We start from the raw sequence: 22,019 nt of genomic DNA on the forward strand, positions 1-22,019 counted from the left end.
GCCAGGGTTCCTATCCTGTGCTTCCTGATGCCAAAATGGGGCTCATGGACCAACGACTATAAATAAATCACCCTCCCAGGTCCCCTCAGTTTCATCTGAGACACTGATTGGACAAGCCCAGGGAGAAATATCAATCTTGTTACTAAACACTGCCAGCCCCACCTGCATCCTCGCGGTTACTTGGTGATAAGAGGGAGCCTTCTTAAACCACATCACTGAAAACATCAGCTGTTAGAGGAAGGGAATAGAAAAAAGTCTTCCTTCTTGCTTTTGTTCAAAGTGTGTTACGCAAAATGAAACCGTAAATTGGGGAAAAAAGGGAATAGATCTAGATGTACAGTTAGATGCCAAAATCCATCCTGAAGGCAAAGATTCTCAGTTTTGTACATTAGAAGCACTTATAGGGCTTTTAAATATACTGATTCCTAAAGGTACTCATTCTGAGTCCTGTCCTCAGAAATTCTAATTTGGTCTACAGTGAGGTCCAAGTACCAGAATTTTTTAAAAGTTCTCTAGATGATTAATGGGAAACCGCTTAGAAGCACTGCCCTAGAAGAGGTGTGTATGTGTGTGTGTGTGTGTGTGAAGCTAAATAGCAACGAGCAGTTCTTTTCTCTTCTGACATATACCTGGTAAAATCTGGAGCTCAGGGACCTAAAGGTTAGTGGGAAGGACAGACAGCTGGGCTGCGTTACCTGGGCCGTATCCTCCATGAGGCCACGGATCTTCTCCACCACATCGTTGCGCCGGTGCTGGCGCAGGGCGCTAATTAACTGGGCCAGGCTGGCCTCGGGGCCCCGGATGGTCCAGTGCTGAAGCGCTGCATAGGCGCGCTCGTGGTCTGCCGTGTACCCGTTGGAGAAAGCGGCCACCTCCCTCTCGCTGGCATTGCACAGAAACTGATAGATATCCTTCCATTGGCTTCCCACTTGGGCTGCTACCAGCTTCAGGATGTCAATACCTATACCAGACACAAAACAAAATAAAGAAAAAATACAGAAACATGAGGGCTTTATAGAAGGCTGTTCTGGTTTAACAAACTTAAAGAAGCATGCTTTCCCATGCTCTAATCAAGGGAGTGCAGTGTCTTCTAGAAGCACTTGGCATATGCCACCCATCCTTGGGATGAGTTAGCCCACCTCCTGCAAACGTCACCTCAGGAAAGTGGAACCAGAAGAAGGAGCAACCTGGAAGAATAATAAATCACCCCTTAAAGATGTTTTGAAAGCCAAACTCAAAGTACTCAAGGTGAGTCCTTTATTTGCTGCTAAAAACTGGAATCAAATAAACAAGAGGCTCCCAGATGAAAAGAAAAAAACGGTGACTTCATGAAATCTAGAAAAAGGTAAGTCACAGGTTCAAAGTGAAGTGGAGTTAATCCAACACTGTCTGGGTAAAGGGTGTTGAGAGTCGAGGCTATGGTGTCCAATACATAAACTGACAAAACACCCATCTGATCCAGTCCAATTCCTTCTCACGCTTTAAAATACTGTACTCAAAAGGCAACTTTCTCATCTATTATTATTCAGTCTCCTAAGTTGACTTGCACAGTTATAATGAAGACAACAGCAAAATGACAGTATAATAACAATAGCTATTATCTTCCAGATATTATGTGAAGGCATTAGCTCCTGGAACATTTTTATAAAGTATTAACATTTCAATTGTCTGGGTTTAAAAAAAAAAAAGTAAAATAATTTGCCCAATATCACAAAGGTTGGATTTTGAACCCAACTCACTGGATACCGAGTCATTCTAGCTCATTGGTTACTTGTAAACCCGTCACCGTGGATCTGTAGTTCCCAGATCTGATGATCAGAGTGTAAAATGCCAAAATCAAATCTTGGGGTCTGATAACTAGGATAAGCACCTGGCATCCACCTGCTGTGAAGTAGGGGCTTCCCTGCATGGCAAAATTTGGTGTCCTCCTCTATAAGGCACCATCTCTCTGCAATTATGCATTGGCTTTGCCCAAATTTATCCAATATAACCCCACAGTAAGGGCTCTGGTAGTTACTACGACAGGTGAACGAGTCCTCTGAGTCAACACCATATCGTTCAATAGCCATACTCACATGCCCAGATACCAGCGTTATTATAGCTAACAATGTCGGCTAACTGTAGCTAGCAAAGATGATGTGGTGTATACACACACGGTGGAATACTACTCAGCCATAAACAATGAAATAGTGCCATTTGAGCAACATGGATAGACATAGAGATTATCATACTAAGTAAGTCAGAAACAGACAAATAACATATGATGCCACTTATATATGGTATCTAAAATATGACACAAAAGAACTTAGTTACAAAACAGATTCACAGATGTAGAAACAAACTTATGGTTACCAAAGGGGAAAGGGAGTGAGGGAGGAATGGATTAGGAGTTTGGGACTAGCAGATACAAACTACTATATAAAAAATAGATAAGCAACAAGGTCCTACTGTATAGCATAGGGAACTATATTCAGTACCTTGTAATAAACCGCAATGGAAAAGAATCTGAAAAAGAATATATATGTGTCACACTGAATCATTTCATTGTACTCCAGAAACTAACACAACATTGTAAATCAACTATACTTCAATTTTTAAAATAAAAATCTTGGGGAAAAGTCTTTAAAGCATTTACTACTCAAAAAAAAAAAAAAAATGGAGTCAAGTTCCCAAGTGAAGCTTTGGGAAGAAAGCAAAGGAAGAAGAGTTTACCAGGATGGTTAATTGAATTTTTCAATTAACTAGAGGTTAGTCAGGAGGGAAAAAAAACAAAACATTTTTTGCTCCAAGTAAAATAAACTATCCATTTGTGCCTAAGAAGAGAGCACGAAGAATTCCAGAAGTGTCCTTGTAAATGGAAGACTCTGTGGTTTGCACAGCCATGGAAACCCTTCCTCAGTCACAGCGTGCCACTGAGGCAGATGACTTGGAAGACTGTGAATATCCTGAACCAATCCCCCGAAAATGGTTTCAGAAAGTAAGTGCCTGGTAGCAGGCTGCTTTCTTGAAAACTGTAAAACTGGGATACCACACTTTGAGAAATGACTGTACTTCTCACACTATTTTCCCTGGCAGTGTGAAATACCCTTGAACCCACTGCTTGTTAGTTTTCATAGCAATCATTTAGCGATACATAGCTTTTGATTTCAAGCAAACAGACTCCTCAAAAAAAAAAAAAAAGTCCTATTTAAAACCCTGCAGGTAACTTTCAGAAGCAAACCAGTTATTTGTGGTTGATGTAGTCGATTCTTCCAAACACCAAAAGGCTGCTTCGTCCCTGAATCTTAATGTAGGTCAATTCGAGGAAGGCCCACAGTGTCTTGCATGGAAACACGACTGTGTTTTCTTGTACGTGGGACCTTTGCTTAAATCTTCGTGATGCCAGCGACAGTGTGGCTTTGGGCAAACCACTAACTGTCATGTTCATTTCCTCATTTGTACAGTGGAGATACTCAGGACAGTCCCTGGGGATCAGCTGATTAACATTTTCTATAGAGTCGATTTATTTTTGGAAGTACCCTATCATTATAAATGCTCCATACACTGAGCACTACAACTTAAGACAAAATGCATTTCTGATGCAAACACACAGGCTTTATGGAGTAATTACAGAGTTTAAAAGGCTTACGCTTAACAATAGCTCCTTCTTCCGAAAGCCAGCATTTATACTTTTTTTTCAGCCACAAAAATTACAAAAAAAAAAAGAGGAAAACACGAAGAATGGGTGCAATAAGATTTTCCTTCAACTAAGATTGACTGGAAGCTAAATTTAAGGACCATGAATCAGGTTTCAGCTTATTCTTCTACTATGTAAACATGGAGTCAACTCATGTGAACCAGCCTGGCCCCTCCCACTGCAGAGCTGATAAAGACAAAGATGGCAGAGGCAACCACTAGCTCTGGAGACCCCAGTCTCTCAGCCTAGCACAGGATCACAGACCACCACAGAAGAAGACCACTCTGAACTAGCCCATGACTCGAGGTGTACCTTGCCCAATCCCACCATCGCCACCAAAGGGAAAAGAAAAACCTGCAGAGTATTTCAAGAGTATTCACTGGGCAGCCACTGTGTGCTAACTGTTTGCTGGAGACTGAAAGCCCTTGTGAGATTTTAAGACAAAGAGTTTAGCACCAAGAAAATGAAGTCATGCCGATGGAGCACAAAATTTGATGGGATCTGAAAGTGTTCTTTGTTTAGAAAAAAAGTTTCAGGCAAAATCAGTAATGCAAGTATAGGAAATGCAGTAGAATGATTAACTGAGATCACTACCTCTGGGGAGGGAGGGGGGCATTACTGGACAGGTGCACAGAGGGGACTTCAAAGGTATCCACAAGGTTCAACTTCCAAAGCTGCATGGTGGGAGAACAGGTCTTTGTATTTTATTACTGTACTTGATATTTATTTTTATTATTCCTTTTAAAGCTATATATGTAACATATATATATAACACTTCTACAGACATGTATTCATATACAACTCATATATACACATACTATTATGTGGGATATATAAATTTTCTTTAAGTGTTTAATTTTATTGGTGAGGAATCTCATGGAGTAAGACTAGAGACTAGTTTTAAGGCTGCCTAGCTAGCTCGGAGAAGGCGATGGCACCCCACTCCAGTACTCTTGCCTGGAAAATTGCATGGACGGAGGAGCCTGGTAGGCTGCAGTCTATGGGGTCGCAAAGAGTTGGACACAACTGAGCGACTTCACTTTCACTTTTCCCTTTCATGCATTGGAGAGGGAAATGGCAACCCACTCCAGTGTTCTTGCCTGGAGAATCCCAGGGACGGGGAGCCTGGTGGGCTGCCGTCTATGGGGTCATATGGAGTCAGATACGACTGAAGCGACTTAGCAGCAGCTAGCTAGTGGTACCCCTGCTGTGGATCATATGGAATGTGGTGTCATAGAGGAACATTATTATTCACTTGAATTCTGCTCCTAGGGCACAGCCCACATATGAATGCACTCAGGGTTGGCCATGACGTGTGTGCTTCTTCCTGGCCTGTTATTACTGACCAAGCAGATGCTGGGAAAGTTTTTCTCTGAGGATACCAACTATAGTTCTTTAAACTACGGTCCCTTTAAAAAAAAAAAAAAAAAGGAAGTTTCAGCAAGCTTTTTCTGTACAGGGCGAGAGTAAATACTGAGAACTATACAGTCTCTGCTGCAGGTTCTCAATTCTGTTGTTAGGTGACAGCAGCCATAAGCAACACAAACGAGCCCATGTGCTGGCAGCAGTTTAAACTGCTTTAAACCAGGACGTACGGAATGAAAACAGCGAAGAGACGAATGTGTTTAAGCATAAGCTTTTTGCTGGTACTACATTCTCATCAGTTACAAGACTGAAGTATCAAATGGCAAAAAAGACTTAGAGAAGCACTGTGTGAAAAGAAGCACACACACAAAAATGAAAGTTCCTGCTCCAATGATTAACCTCACTGTGAAATGCTAGTGAAATTGAGATTGAGACCAAGTCCCTGCTTGGCAGGGCGCCCTGGTCATCTGTCCATCAGAGTTCGGAGAATTTTCACTGAAGACAGTCACTAGGCGTTAAATCAATCTCAACTTGTTTAGCCGAACTTCTTTTTCCTTAGGTTGAAAAGCAATATAATTGTCAACCCATGAAAGTGCTGACTGATGGGCAATGAGGTTAACTTCGCTTTTCTTGTGTTTGTAGGTCCTGGAGCTCTGGGGGATGGTAGAAGTTTCTAAAGAAGTAACTGAAGGAGTCAAGTCCTATAAACCAGGGGATGTACTAGCCAGGGGCTGCATCTGAGAAAGTGGGCCTGGCCCAAGGGAAATGGCTTGTGATTTTTAAGGCACAAGTAGTAGAAAGATCACAAATGTATAAATCCCAAGATATGATTTCAAACTCTGTGACCTGTTAGTTGTGTGACTTTGGGGCAAATGACTTGTAAGATTTCAGTGTCCTCATCAGTAAAATGAAAATACCACTTCTTATTTCATAGGCCAGATAAGGAGATGGATGGGGTCAAGTGTTAAAACTATAAAGCATCTTGCTTCTCCTTCCTCTGTTTCTTCCACTTCTGGACCAGGGTCACTGGAGCAACGAATCTGAAAGGTAGGAGGAGTTCTACAAAGACAGAGGCTGTTAGCACCAGGATCACGGGCACTGGACGATGAAGACAGGCTCCAGCATCCCAACCTCCTGGGTTTCTTGAAATCTCTCTAGTATATGTCCGAAGGGGCATCACTGCACAAGACAACAGCCACCCACAGAAAGGGACGGGTGAAAGGTCAATGCCGCCTCCCCTGCCACTCGCAGAGTATCAAGACAGCACTCGGGGGCTCCCTCTTCTGAGTGAGCAGAATGCCCAGCTCCACCCTGAGGAAGCTCAAGAAAAAGGGATGAGGTTATCATGAAAGACACAGTATTTTCCCAAACATTATAAAACTCTGAGTTAGATATGATCTGGGTGACAATCCTCTCTGGAGGCTCATTTCTTTTCAAGCTTCATGTCAATGCCAGCATGCAAGAAAGGGTTCGTCCTCTTTTAATAACAACCCGAACTGACTTTTATAAAGAAAGTATTAAAGCTCTGTTCTTTTGGAGATAAACATCTGAAATGAGTGCCATCATTAAGAAGCCACTGTAAAGCCTTCCCTAGAAGAGACACAAGAAACAGTGATGAAAGAACTGGAGGAAACAGAGGTCGTGTGGACCCCACGATACAGCCCTCTGAATTTCATGCTACACAACCATGAAGTACAGGAGTGAGTACATCGAAGGGATGAAGGTGTTTAGTATAAGTTTTTTGCTGGTACTACATTCTCATCATTTAAAAAGATTTCCACTGTATCCCCCATCCTTGTGAAATGTATAGCAGTTCTCATTATCCTTCTAGAAAAAGAAGTGGGGGAAGAGGAGGGACAAATAATGAAAAAACTCTCATGGAGGCAATTAGTACACAAACTCTTCCCAGGACAGATGACTCCACAGTTATCCCTGTGCTGGTTTCTACACACACACACACACACACACACACACACACACACACATACACACACAGTCTCCTGAGACATACATGTCTCAGGAAAACAGGACACATGAGCTCAAAACCACTTCACTTCTACCCCCAGCCTGACTCCTGACCCCAAACATGCTCTTCACCAACACATGTTGTAATCTCAAGTTTGCCAACAGCAGACACAGGGCAAAGACGGACACAACACAGATAATGTTTGTATAGCAATGGAGGTCAAGTTCAGAAATCTGAATAAAAGCCTAGCTTTAGCATTCCATGATGCCCTGTGCAACACTCATGTTCTCAGAGATGTCTTTTCTGGACCTCTTTTGCCTGAGCCCCATGCCTGCTCTCATCACCATGATCCCCACCAACTCCCGGAACCTAGCAATAATAAAAAGTACAATGAGTGTCTCTGAATGAATGAATAGGAGCCATTTTGTCATCCCATCCCTCTTGCCTAAACTGCTCACCCCCACCATTTATCATCCCCTTAGTCTGTAACTTAAACCCCTGAGAATGTGAGGGACCAAAGGCTATCACATCCTTGCTGTGTGGTCTGGCCATATTGACAGTCTTTATCATGATCAGAAGTTAGGCCAACGTGTGGCTTTCAGTGAGGGGAACCCAGGCTTCCCGGCACAGGAACCCAGGTGTTGTGCAAGAACCTCTCCCTCTACCAGGGGTTCCATGGAGGGTGGTCCACTGTTTGCACATCTGAGCCCAGAGCTCATGAGGCAAAGAGGTCCCACCAGGGTGGAAACCTCCTCCAGAGATAAGCTATCCAAGTCACGGTCTGTCTGGCCTGATAACACAGTAAATGCTCCTAAAAGCAGACACCGCACACATGAATGTGTTTTGCAGTAACCAGCATGTCATAGGACGGTTAGAACATGCTCTATCGGGACTTGCCTGGCAATCCAGTGGTTAAGACTCTGCGCTTCCACTGCAGGGGGCACAAGTTCAATTTCTGGTGGAGGAGCTAAGATCCCGCATGATCAAAACATAAAAATAAAAACACACTGTGTCTACAACGATCACTCCCAAAAGCATCACACGGAAAACTGCTTCATCCACGCCGGGAACTTGGTTTGCCCCAAGTTAAAAATACTCCTTCCCTGTGGAGGTGAAAAGCTGGGGGAACTGTTTCGATTTCATTTGAAACCCTAACGTGGTTTCCAAGGCAGAATTCATCACTATTTTGTTGGAGGTTCAATGGGCAATCATTACAAGCTCAGATGAATCTAGGGAGCCGCTAAAAACCACCGTGCAAAGGTCTCGTGGTTTACGGAGGAACTGTTTACCAAGGGCAAACTCTGTCAAGACAGTAGATGGTTTTCCAGATGGAAGATATCAATTTCACTGAGGCTGTGAGAACAACTAATAACCTTTTCTTTCATTTCTCAGAGGAACACACACACAAAAAAACACAAAGCCAAAAATGCCCTCTTCCTTTATCTTAGCCTGTATCTAAAGATGCTGATTTATTCATTCAATAAAAATGCAATGAACTCTTACTGAGCATCAGACACAATTCTAGGCACTGGGCAGTGGCAATGAATGAAGCAACACAAAATCCTTCCCTGGTGAAGCCTACATTCAGTTGGGGGATACGGCAAGTAATGAAATTCCATGTGTTAGACAGCCAGCCAGGAGAGCTAGGGAAGAAAAGAAAGCAAAGGGAAAGCGATGGAGCAGGCTGGGCTGCAATTTTAGATACGGGCCTGCTCCCTGGTATCTCAGAGAAGGGTCCACTGAGCTAACGTTGGAATCAAGCCCTAGAGGTGAGGGAGTGAGCCCTGTGGGAGAACACCAGATGCGAAGGGAGGAAGGGTGTTGACCCGTACACTGAAGGGCAGGAAGGCCGGTGTGGCTGGAGCAAGTGAGCCATGGGGAACATGGTAGGCACTGGAGGCTGGAGCTGACTGGCTGGCAGGGGAGCACAGATCACACTGGGCCTCCAGGCTGCTGCTGTGCATGCAAAGGAAAGTCACTGGGGTCTTTGACTTTTCAATGACACGAATGACACTATCTGACTTACATCGAACAGGATCACTCTGGCCATTGTGTCAAGAATAAACTAAAAGGGCCACAGGCAAAAGCGGAGCAACCAGTTAAGATGTCAAGGCAATGATTCAGGAGAGAGGTGACAGTGGCTTGGGCCAGGGTGGTGGCTGTGAAAAGGAGGGGAAATGGTCAGCTTCTGCATCTGTTTTGAAGGTAGAGCAGGTGGGATTGGCTAATGGATCTAATATGGGGTGAGAAAGAAGGAAAGGAGTTAAGGATGACTCTAACACGCATGAGTGCTCAGTCGTATCTGACTCTTTGCAACCCCATGGACTGCAGCCCACCAGGCTTTTCTGTCCTTGAAATTCTCCAGGCAAGAATACTGGAGTAGGTTGCCATTTCCTACTCCAGGCGATCTTCCCAACCTAGGGATGACTTTAAGGTTCTGCTTTAATCAGGGGGAAGACTGGAGGCGCCATCTTCTGCACTGGGTAACTGATGTGGACTGGATGGTTCAGGATTCAGATTTTCCCATCTGAAGTGGGAGGTGCCTATTGGACATCTGGGTCCGTCAGGCAGGTGGGAGGCATTCTGCCTGAGTTCAGGTGCAGGATCCAGGCTGGGAAGAGGCACTTGGAAATGAGCAGCGGATAAATGGTATGTAAAGCCATGGGTCACCCAGGGAGGGAATGTGTGCAAATGGAGCCTGCTCTCCGTTATTCAGAGGTGGGGTCCAAGAGGAGGACCTAGCCAAGGAGTTGAAGAAGGAACAGCCAGAGCGGTGGGAGGAGACCCAAAGGAAGGAAGAAAGGAACCCAGGGAGCCAACAGGCCATAGCAGAAAACTCAGAACTGAACAACGCAGTTAGAATCAGGCTGTCAGACTTCATGGAGAAGAGGCAGGACTGGGGCTAAAAGATTGCCACCATATTTTAGACATTCTAAGATATCTGAAAGCACTTTTTAAAAATTGCAGTACAGCTGATTTATAATATTTCAGGCATACAGAAAAGTGATTCAGATACACAGACAGGCTGACAGATAAGACAGATACTCTTTTTCAGATTCTTTTCCAGTATAGGCTATTACAAGATATTGAATATAGTTCCTCGTGCTATTTGGTAGGACCTTATCATTTATCTATTTTATATATAGTGAAAGTCGCTCAGTTGTTTCTGACTCTTTGCGACTCCATGAACTCTATAGTCCATGGAATTCTCCAGGACAGAAAACTGCAGTGGGTAGCTTTTCCCTTCTCCAGGGGATCTTCCCAACTCAGGGATCAAACCCAGGTCACCCACATTGCAGGTGGATTCTTTCCCAGCTGAGCCATAGGGAAGCCCTATATATAGATAGTAGTGTGTATCTGTTAATCTCAAACTCCTAATTTATCCCTCACTCACCCCTTCTCCCTTTGATAACCACATTTATTCTCCATATCTGTGAGCCTGTTTTGTAAATAAGTTCATTTGTATCATTTTTTTAGATTCTACATATAAGTGATATGTTTTTAATCAATGCCTTTCCATAGCTCAGTTGCAGTTTTTTGTTTTTTTCCTTATTTTCCTTATAAAATAACAGTGCATCCACAATCAGTGGCATCTTTAATTTGACAAAATATAGTAAGAATTTTTTTAATTTGTAAACTTGAACCCACCTACTTTTTACAATTTGACATATTAGCAACCCAACACATCAAATTCTGTACACACATTACAAGGGTAATAACTAATTACTCATGAAGAGCGATCAACAGAATTCTAGCAACTCTTCCTCCTCTGCAAAATCTGCTTACATAAACCTGACCAGGTTGATTCAAGGACACTCACTGGTAAGGAACTTTTTTTCCCTGCTTGTATTTTAGCCCTACGTGGTGAAAATGCTGATGTGTTTTTCCAGTATCCCAAATAGCTTAAATTCAAAAACTGTTAGATAAATGAGAGACTAAAATATACATCAAAAACAAATATGCTCAGTAGCTCAGTCATGTCTGACTCTTTGGAACCCCAGGGACTGTAGCTAGCCAGGCTCCTCTGTCCATGGGATTTTCCCAGCAAGAGTAACAGGAGTGGGTTGCCATTTCCTCCTCCATAAAACATAAATACCTGTCCTCTAAAGTCTAGAGGAAGAAGTCACCATAGGGTGGGCCTGGGAAGGACAGCAGCCTTCCAAGAGCAAAGGCCACACCTCCCTCCACTCTGCACGAGGTAATGCTTTTCAAGTTGTCAGGGTAAGAGGCTTTTCTCCTACAATGGCTGTGTGTGCTTTATAATTCTCAAACATCCTAGAATCCGCCGAAAGGTGCCGTCTGCTGGAAATAGCATTACTGGAAGCAGAGGTGGCAAAGACAGAGGGTGGAGAGTTGGGCACTGGAAAGCAGCCCGCCTGCTCCTGCCTATTCCCCGTGAGATGACTGCAGCCCTAAGGACACAGCAAGGACTGGGCAGCCTCGTCAATGGAAGAATCTGCTCCCTTCAGCCCGGCTCCCCAGTGTTTACACTTCAAGTCTACTTCCCATAGGAAATTTGGGCTGACAGACAGGATGACTGTCTGGAATCTGGAGTCCAGGAGGCTTCTGGCAAAGCAAGGAAGGTTTCTCGGTTGCAGCTGCTGCTACTGCTGCTGCCATCCAGGGCTGAGAAAAGCACTACCAAGTTCAACAGATGTGAGCTCCTATGAGCACAACTCCATCACCTCGGACTTCTTTGAAACAGCTTTTCTGTTTCCAAACGGCCCTCAGAGCCTGCAGCCCTTGGGTACCTGGCTTGAGAATGCTTCCACTGCAAGCAATCCAAGAAAAAGGGAAAAGGAGGAAATCGGAGTGGCTTCCGTGGAGGCAAACTCATTACTGATGACAATTTTATGGTTGTTTTATTTCAGAACAAGTTGGGTTTTGCTAAGGGAAGTAAATTTTTCTTGATTGGGCATGGTAAAAAAAAAAAAGTCAACCACAGAAACCTAGAAATTTCTAACATTGGAAAAATTAAAATCCAGATTTTTTTATAAATCCAGACTCTGAGAATCAGAGAGCAGTGTCCACAGTCAGATCAGTGCCTGAGATTAAAACCTGGCACTATTTCTTTATAGCTGTGTGACCCTGGGCAAGTGACTCTCCGCACCTCGGTTTTCCCACCAGTTAGAACTGGACATGAAACAACAGACTGGTTCCAAATAGGAAAAGGAGTACATCAAGGCTGTATATTGTCACCCTGCTTATTTAATTTATATGCAGAGTACATCATGAGAAACACTGGGCTGGAAGAAGCACAAGCTGGAATCAAGATTGCCAGGATTAATATCAATAACCTCAAATATGCAGATGACACCACCCTTATGGCAGAAAGTGAAGAGGAACTAAAGAGCCTCTTGATGAAAGTGAAAGTGGAGAGTGAAAAAGTTGGCTTAAAGCTCAACATTCAGAAAACAAAGATCATGGCATCCGGTCCCATCACTTCATGGGAAATAGATGGGGAAAGAGTGGAAACAGTGGCTGACTTTATTTTTCTGGGCTCCAAAATCACTGCAGATGGTGACTGCAGCCATGAAATTAAAAGACGCTTACTCCTTGAAAGGAAAGTTATGATCAACCTCGACAGCATATTCAAAAGCAGAGACATTACTTTGCCAACAAAGGTCCATCTAGTCAAGGCTATGGTTTTTCCAGTGGTCATGTATGGATGTGAGAGTTGGACTGTGAATAAAGCTGAGTGCCGAAGAATTGATGCTTTTGAACTGTGGTGTTGGAGAAGACTCTTGAGAGTCCCTTGGACTGCATGGAGATCCAACCAGTCCATTCTGAAGATCAGCCCTGGGATTTCTTTGGAAGGAATGATGCTAAAGCTGAAACTCCAGTACTTGCCACCTCATGCAAAGAGCTGACTCATTGGAAAAGACTCTGATGCTGGGAGGGATTGGGGGCAGGAGGAGAAGGGGACGACAGAGGCTGAGAAGGCTGGATGGCATCACCGACTCGATGGACATGAATCTGGGTGAACTCCAGGAGTTGGTGATGGACAGGGAGGCCTGGCGTGGTGCAGTTAGTTCATGGGGTCGCGAAGAGTTGGACACGACTGAGTGACTGAACTGAAGTGAAAATGGTGATGGCAGTAGCTCACCTCATAGGGTTAAGAAAATTAAGTTAAACTTATAAAAGTGTTTAGAACAGGATATGGCATTCAGTAAGGATGATAGCCCGCCAGACTCCTCTGTCCATGGGATTTCCTGGGCAAGAATACTAGAGTGGGTTGCCATTTCTTTCTCCAGGGGATCTTCTCGACCCAGGGATCAAACCAGAGTCTCTTGTGTCTCCAGCATTTGACAGGTAGATGCTTTACTGACTGAGCCACCATGTAAGCCCAAGGATGGTACCAGTCATTGTTAAAGAAAAGTAGACAATGAAAACTTAATGGTGGCAGAAACCTTTCTTATAAGGTTAGAAAATCATATTAGAAAGTCACAGTTTATTTGGGTGATTTGCACCCCAAATCACCTCAAGATCTTGCCTGTGTGGGTAGTAGCAAACACCCCCTAGTCCCACTTCAGAGAAACATGTAAAGTGGAAAAGTACTCATTATTGAATTCCTAATGCACTTCATTTGTTCTTCATTTCTGAACACTGCTTATGGTGGCTTTAATAATTCAGATGAAATGTTATGTCATTCCTGAAATCTGATTGAAGAGTATATTAATGTTGTTCAGATACACCCAGGGCACAGCTTCCAGTTACTGCATTTGTCCCCAACTAACCCCTGCAACTTCGGAGAAATATTTATAAGAGAAACACAATCACAGTTCCCTTCCTACAATTTGATTGTTTCTTACTGCTTCTCCTGGAAAGAGAGTGAAGTTCTGCAGAGCTGTGAAACCGGGAAATGGTCTTCCTTTATAAGCCCAATAAAGACCAGTTCGATCCCGAGTTTGAGGCCTGGTTTGGGAAGATCTCACATGCCACAGGGGAACTAAGCCCTGCACCACAACTATTGAGCCTGTGCTCGAGAGTCTGAGAGCCGCAACTACTGACGCCCGAGGGCCATAGAGCCTGCGCTCCTCAACAAGAGAAGCCACTGCAGGAAGAAGCCTGTGAATCACAGCTAGAGAGTACCCCTGCTCGCCACAACTAGAGAAAGCCCTGGTGCAGAAACGAAGGAAGATCCAGCACAAACAAAATTAAATAAATGAATAAAAATTTGAACAAAGACAAATTCTCCTACACTGGACCAAGCCCAAAGGAGTACAGTGCCAACTGGCCAAGCAAAAAATTGCTATGACTTTAGAAGTGAAGGAAACATATAAAACACACAAAATGCCACAGCATTCTCAGTCTCCCTTCCTCCTGGCCACGTAAGACCTCATCTTGTGTTTCCAGCACTAGGATTCCATGAAAGTAGGGTAGCAGTTTTGTGGAATTCAACTTTAGAACCATAAATCCGTAAGGGGTGAGAGGATCCCCCCACAAAAGAGATGGTCTTGATGAGAAAGGTATGAACCACTGGTCTGGCTTCAGAGTGCTGGGGTCTACAGGGCATTCAGGAATACAGCACCGTCTGCTTAAGGTGAGCAAGGGGTAATGACCTCTTATACAGAACACCCAGGACTAGGTGATTTTATCCTCACCCTTATCCTCCTGAACAATTCAGTGTGAAATGGATAAGGACCAGAAAATGATCTTACTATACAGGATTATCTGCTGCCCAGAACTCACTGCAATCAGATCAACAAGGTATTGTTTCCAGAGGCCTCTCTGAGCACCTGGAATGGTTTTTCTGAAACAGAACCTCTCTTTGTTATGGGATTTTACCTGAGTGTACCTTTGAGGACAGCAATTTGGAAAGAACAGATCTTCCTTTAAAAAAAAAAAAATCTTAAATATAAACCTCCCAAGGCAAAATCCTAGGGAAAAAGGTTAAACTGCTGAAAGAGATAGTAACATCTGAATGAGATGACTGTGATTTAGCTGGAAAAACAGAATGCTGAAGCTCTGCTTCCTCAGAAGGTAGGGTCAGGTATTGTTTGATTTGGCTTTTCCATTCTTTCTACAAAATAGGATTGTTTCAAGGACACAGACGTGGTAGTTTACAAGGTTACGGCGGCCATAAAAACGCCTAAGATCGTTGTATTAAGTTGCTTTGTGTTGCTGGACTAGATTTACTTCTATAATTTCCTGTATTCTCGAGAATTCTGAAAACTACACCACAAGAGACTTTTAGAAATACAGCTGTCCATAACCTAATCCATAAACACAGCTACTGAAAGAATGGAGTCGCTTCTTTAATTGAACAGAATGGACACATTGTTTTCTGCTAACTATATATTAGAACAAAGGTTCTGCCTGGCCACTTAAAGGACAATTTAATGAAATACCAGATCTTAGGCAAGACCCTATATCACAGGAAAAAGTACACTGTCTATCACAGGCCTTTTACTGGGTCAGCTGACAACTGAGGAATATGCATGGTAAATTAAAATATTGTATCCATGTTAAACTTATTGAAGTTGAAAACTGCTATTCTTTAAGACTATATCCTTTTGTTAGGAAATAAATACTGAAGTATCTGCCATAAATGTTCATGAAATGGTTCAGAAAAACTATTATGTCTAGCCCTCCAGGCTTCTCTGTCCATAGAATTCTCCAGGCAAGAATACTGGGTAGCCAAGCCCTTCTCCAGCGGATCTTCCTCACCCAGGGAATGAACACAGGTCTCCCACATTGCAGGCAGATTCTTTACCATCTGAGCCATCAGGGAAATTACCTATATATTGCATATTATGTTATATGACATTTTATATATAACTAAATTACCTGGTACATTTTATAACATAAAACATATATATTTTTATAGAAAAAGAGCAAATGATAATGCAGAAGGGCAAAATGTTAGCAATAGGTCAAGTGGGGACATGAATATATTCTTTGTACTGATTTTGCAATTCTTGCGTGTTTTTGCAATTATATCCATATAAAAATGATTTTTTTAAAAAAGGGAGAATTGGAGTCTTCCTTCTTCAGCTGCCAGCAAAAGGTTGTTTCATTCAAATCTGTGCAGGCTCATCCCAAGTAGGAAGTTCACCCGTCTTTCACTTGGTTTGACATTCACACAAATTAGCAAAGGGAAATAAAATGAGTTGTTTTGTTAAACTTCCTCCACATTTCTGATTATAAGCCTAGCATGTGCTTATTAAAGAAAATTTGGGTAAAAAACAAAACCAATAAGGGATAAATCCACATAAACACCACCAAACTGAAAGAAACTTCATTGTCACTTTGGTATATTTCTTTTCGGAATTTATTCCCAAGTTTTAAGATAGCTAAGATTATATTATATAAGGTGTGTAGTATGGTGGCTTTTTCTATTCTTTAATCTAGTATAAACGTTTTCCCATGTCATGGGTTAAAAAAGAAAAAAATCTCATAATCCTCAACCTCAACATAATATTCATAGTCCTAATATGGATATGCCACAATTTACTTAGTCAATTCCCTAAAACCAACCCTCCGATTACTTTTGGTTTTTATTTATTATACATGATGTTGAATTAAAAGTTCAAAATCCTTGTGCTTAAATTTTTTTGTTTTAGTATTTCTGATTTATATCTTTATGATAAATTCACAGAAATAGAACTGCTGGGCCAAAGAGTATAAGCAAGTTCAAGACTCAATACAAAAGGTCAAACCACTTTACAGGAAGTTAAGCTTTATGCCTTTATCTTTAAGGAGAAAGATCCTAAATGGGATTATCAAAACTTGGGCTGAAATCTTATTTAATATTAAAGAAATGGAAGTTTTACTGCCACAGTCTGAAAACTGCAGCCTTCAGATCACACTTAGCTACCAGGACAAGTTTCATTAGCTATGATTTGCCCTCCAAAGAGAAAAAGCTGAAATACTCCAGCCCGTCCATACTCATACACACTGATAACTAGGTAAGAGATATGGGGCCAGCCTCAGGTGATCAAGATACTAAGCTTTGGGTGTTTAAAACCCAAAAAACCTTCCTATCTTCCCAATAGAAATGAGATCCTAAAAATATAAGGGGGGGGAAATACATGTGGGTAAAGTGATAGGAACCTAAAGGCAAGGTTCAAATTTGAAAAAGTGCACTTCAGACAAGTTGCCTTTTTCCTCCCTCTATTTTCTCAGCAGCCTCCATCAGGAGATACGGATTCAGTCCCACCTTCGCTGAAACAAAAGACTGACTCCCCTGGGTCAAGGCAGCCAAACCTCTCTGAACTTGATCCCTTCACCTGTTAAACGACAAAGTTGAACAAAGACCCTGAAGGTCACTGTCACGTCTCATTCGGAAATAACTGTCCTTTAAATGCCCAGGGGAACCAGGAGAGATGAGTTATTCTCTCTGAACATTACCACATCACATGCTATCCACCTGATTTCTCCTATCACAAACAGATCAAACAGCACTTGGTATAAAAAGAGATTCCAAAAACTGTGGAATCGCTTTTTGGAACGAGTTTGGCAGGCTCACCATGGCCATTGCAGTAGTAGATCCACTTCTCCCGGTTCTGGGTGGGGGCCGTGGATTTCTTGAGCCCTGCCTTTTCCACAATGGCGCTGGGATCCTGCCGGGGCCCCTTCTTGAGAGTCCTCGAGCTTTTCCGGATACTGCACACCACTATCACCACCAGCACCAGCAGCAGGAAAAGCACAATCATCCACGGAAGATGCTCGTTGATGTCAAAATGCTTGTGTGGGTTCTGCCTGGGGTGGCCCCTCTTGAGGCCTTTGATGGGCGTGCTTGACTTCTCACCCCCAGTGGCCTCCATGGACGGCAGCAGCTTCAGGATGTGTCTGTGGTGGGGCCCTTGCTGGTGGTTCGCTACCTGGAGCTTGGGGAAGGTCTTGTTCACGCCCTCCTCCCCGCTCGCTGAGCTTGTGTTGTCAGGGGCTGTCCCCTCCTGGGTGCCACTTGGCACCTTTGGTCTAACAGAGGCAGAAGAGTTGGATTCTGTTGAGTTGATGCCTAGAAAAAAAAGAGTAAGGAGGGGGCAAGAGCTTTTCTATATGGGGGGTATCTACACATTCCATCCTCTTCCTAGTCATCTCCAAACCAGGTCAGACAATCCAAGAAGAGATGACCCATGGAGCTTTAGAATAAATGATACTGTACATTTTCACAAAGACCTTGACAATGCCTTTATGTGAGAGGTTAAAAATCAGCTTAACAGCTAAACTCACTCTCTCCTGCCAAAAGCAAGGGCATCCTCAGGGACCAAGCCTGAGCTTCACAGTAGCTTCCCCTGTGCCACGCGTACCACGTCAACTCTTACTTGTTCTGATTATTAGAAAACTAGCTCCAATTGAATTCTGCTGTCTTTTAATTTCTTTATTCTTCCTCTCCCACCAACTAGCTATTTCAAGATACAGTGGTAAAATGAAAACATGACTAAGATAAAGGAAAGAGTTCAAACTCCAGTCTAAGTTGGACCAGAGAAAGGTTTGGTGGGATTCTCAGTGAACAAAATAAAGCAGGACTTGCTTAGTATGTGCTAGTAATAGAGCAGCAAGATTTGGGCAGGCAGCTTAGTGGACTGTTTTCAGAGAAGCTTCCACAAGCAATTTTCCATTAAGGAGTGAAAGCCAGGGATTTCAAGTCCCGAGACACAGGACCTGACCCCTGAGGAAACCTGGAGAGATCACGGGAGCTCTCTGAGGCTGCTTCTTCATTTCTAGTGGCGGTTGTGAGAAGGCCTTCCTTATGGGGTCTCATCAGAAGGTCAAACATAACCGCATGTGAGAGCTCGCTGGACAGTTTTCGGCCATCATCTCATGAAAATTAAACTCAATCAAAAGGAATTTGAAAATAAAAGCTAAATGTTATTCTTGCCTGAGATTCAAAGAATTCTGAGGAAAACTGGGATATACTTGATGAAGGACATAAAGTCCTATGGGAAAAAAATAAAAAACTCTTTTCCAGACGTGAACGCCAGTTACCTTCAACATGACACACATCTGCTTGTTTCCTGACACTCCTGCCTGATCTTCCTTTTCTCAGACTCCCCTCGGATCCAACATTCACCTTTCCTTTCCAGATGTCGTGGTATTTTTCTCCCCTTCTCCTGACCTTCTGGCTATGTCTCCCCAGGACTGGCTGGGTGTTAGAAAACTTTTAATCTGAAGGGACCTTAAAGGAGCCAAATCACTCATTTACGGTGTCATATGGTTGACAAGTTTGTGACCAGGGCCTGCAGAAGTTCAGTGATTTCCCTAAGGCTACATGCTGACCTTGTTTCTCCTGGTTCTAATTTTCTAGCTTGATGTCACCTACTTCTCAGATATTTATTCCTCCCTAACAGCTAACACTTCTGAGTCTCAATGTTTCTAATAGGTCCATGGAAGCTAGACTTTAAACAGCCACAAAAGGCAAGCCCCATCTTCAAGGGGTGACTTTGGAATAGACAAGATGGAGAAAGCATCGTGGCTCCCCGCCCGTTCTTGGTACCGCCCCACAGGGCTCGGAGCCTTCCTCATATACATGATTCACGAGGTTAAGTTACCTTTGGGAATGAGAGTGGAGGAAGGGACATCGTGGGGTTCCGTGTGCTCAGGGCGTGAAAGGCTGGTTGTGCCAGGGGAGGGTGGGGCGGTGCTGGAGGAGGACGGGAGCGGGCCGCAGACATTGTCTGCCTCCTTGGTCCCCAGCTTGATCACCACCATGTTCTGACTCAGACAGTCTGTGTACGCTCTGCATCTCATCACACTGGAAGGCACGTCGGAGAAGGTCCCCCGAGCACACTGCTTACACCGCACGTCCTCCATTTCTGTCCCCTTCTTCCGCACCCCCCACCCCACGGGGCACACCGTGTGGGGGGCGCAGGTTCCATTCGACTGGAACATGCCAGGTGGGCAAGTGCATTCTCGGTCAGTCAAGGCAGTACAAGGTAATTTCTCGATCATCGGCCAGGGGCACCGCTGACTACACTCGTGGCATTTCTCGATGCCATTCTCGTGTCTGGTAAAGGTCCCCGTGGGGCAGCTGCTGCAGACACGCAGGCTTGTGTTGGTACAGTGCTCGGACACGTAGGTTCCTGCTGGACACTTATCACAGGTGAGCACCTGGCCGGTGATGCGGTCAACGTGGTGGTATTTGCCAATGAGACTTGGTGCCTTCTGCTCTGGTTGAGCCCTGGTGGTACTGAGGAATCCAAGCTGAAAGAAAAAAAAAAGGGGGAAAGGAGGAACAAAAGCTAAGAAGATGTTACACAGGAAGAGGAGAAGAAAGGATGGAATAATCCCTACCCGACCATCATCATTCCCATTAAAAGTCTGACCAGTACTGTGCCACTTTTTTTAACATTCATTCATTCTCTCTAGTTGTGGCACACAGGGGCTTAGTTGCTTGGTGGCATGTGGGATCTAGTTCTCAACCAAGGATTGAACCCAAGTCTCCTGCACTGGAAGGTGGATTCTTAACCACTGAACCACCAGGGAAGTCCCCAGTACTGTGCCCTTTTAACAGCTATGTCATAAGAGAGAGAGAAAAAAAGACTACAATTCCACAAGGGATCTGATCTCCTGGCTGCAAAGTTTTGGTTTTGTTGCCTGACTTTTGCCTCAGCTTTCTTTTTTTCCATCTGTAAAGTGAAGCTGCAAACTGATTATAAAATCAATGGAGAAGATGAACATGAAAGCACTTTGGGACTCATATTAAAAATGCTACACATTAAAATCTTAATGCAAAAGGAAAGTAACTTGCCGAATAGTGTCTTCCTGCTGCAACCCAACTAATCGGTAGCCATTTCTTGACACCTGGACAAATCAGCTGAGATGGCAGGATGACAAATATTCAAGCTGCTACTACAGGTGACCCAGTTGGCGTTAACCAATAGACAAAGTGTGATTTTTTTTTTCCAAAGGTTTTGTCTTTACAAAGCTAAATGACCTTTTCTTTTTATTTTGTAAACCAGAGGCAGGCCCTTGGTGTTCTGAATGAGCTTTAAACAACAGAGTTAATACTTTCAGATGCTCCTATCTGTTGAGGCCAGGCTCAATGGAGCATGGACCTGCAGCCACCTAAGCGCCTAAGAACAAAGCATGGGAAGGAGGGCAGTTAAAGTTCAAAAACAACATTTAAGAAAATTCCCTATAAAATGTAAAAACAAGCTGAGATGATGCCTAAAAGCTGATGCTAGGGAAGACATCTAAATCAAGAGACACAGTCAATGAAAAAAGCTGAGGAGAACAGGAGCCAGAAAACCTGAGGCTGGTTCTCTTTGATCGAGATTCTTCCATCTCTCCTTGATACAGAGGCAGGGGAATTAAATCAGAGCTTCAAAGCAAGCCTGGGGCCTCAACTGCAACATCAACATTACCTTGAGAAGCTTTTTGAAAATCCACATCCCCAGCCCATCACCTGAGATCAGGTGGATCTGCAATGAGGCCAAGAATCTGTTTTCGTCTGATTTGGTTTTTAAGCTTTCCCAATGATTCTGATCCTCAACTAAGTTTTGGACTTCCTGAAACAAGACGGGCCCCCTTGGGCTCTAATCACCTGAGATTCCGAGACCCACTTTGGAGACAACCCAGTTCAACTGTCAGATCCTTCCCTCCAACCCTCACCCAACCTGGCACTTTCTACTGGTTTTTTTTTTTTTTTTGGCTGTGTCGTGTAGCCTGTGGGATCTTAGTTCCCCAACCAGGAGAACCCTAACGTTGAACTGGGAGCGTGAAGCTTAATCACTGGACCACCAGGGAAGTTCCCTTATTGCTTTAATATTGCTCTTTTAAAATCATTATTTATAACAAAAATAAAAATTCTTTAACTTTTTATTTTATATTGGCACATATTTGATTAACAATGTTGAGTTAGTTCCAGGTGTACAGCAAAGTGATTCGGTTATACTTATACATGTTATCTATTCTTTTTCAAATTATTTTCCCATTTAGGTTGTTACATAACATTGAGCAGAGTTCCCTGTACAGTAGGTCCTTAATGGCTATCAATTTTAAATATGGCAGTGTGTACATGTCAAACCCACATTCCCTAACTATTCCTCGTAACCACTCTAA

At 43.4% G+C, this 22,019-nt stretch overlaps 1 protein-coding gene across 1 annotated transcript in view; it reads right to left on the minus strand.

Moving 5' to 3' along the window:
* The window catches only part of TNFRSF21 (TNF receptor superfamily member 21), a 63,453-nt gene that overhangs the window by 25,905 nt on the left and 15,529 nt on the right, over positions 1-22,019 (minus strand). The window contains exons 2-4 of the mRNA XM_061398368.1: positions 19,508-20,159; positions 17,479-17,973; positions 696-961 (exon numbers count right to left, since the gene is read on the minus strand). Coding sequence (XP_061254352.1) covers positions 696-961; positions 17,479-17,973; positions 19,508-20,159 — 1,413 coding nt within the window. The remainder of the gene's footprint in view (positions 1-695; positions 962-17,478; positions 17,974-19,507; positions 20,160-22,019) is intronic.

The sequence above is a fragment of the Bos javanicus genome, chromosome 23 (genome assembly GCF_032452875.1).
Source record: "Bos javanicus breed banteng chromosome 23, ARS-OSU_banteng_1.0, whole genome shotgun sequence".
NCBI lineage: Eukaryota > Metazoa > Chordata > Mammalia > Artiodactyla > Bovidae > Bos > Bos javanicus.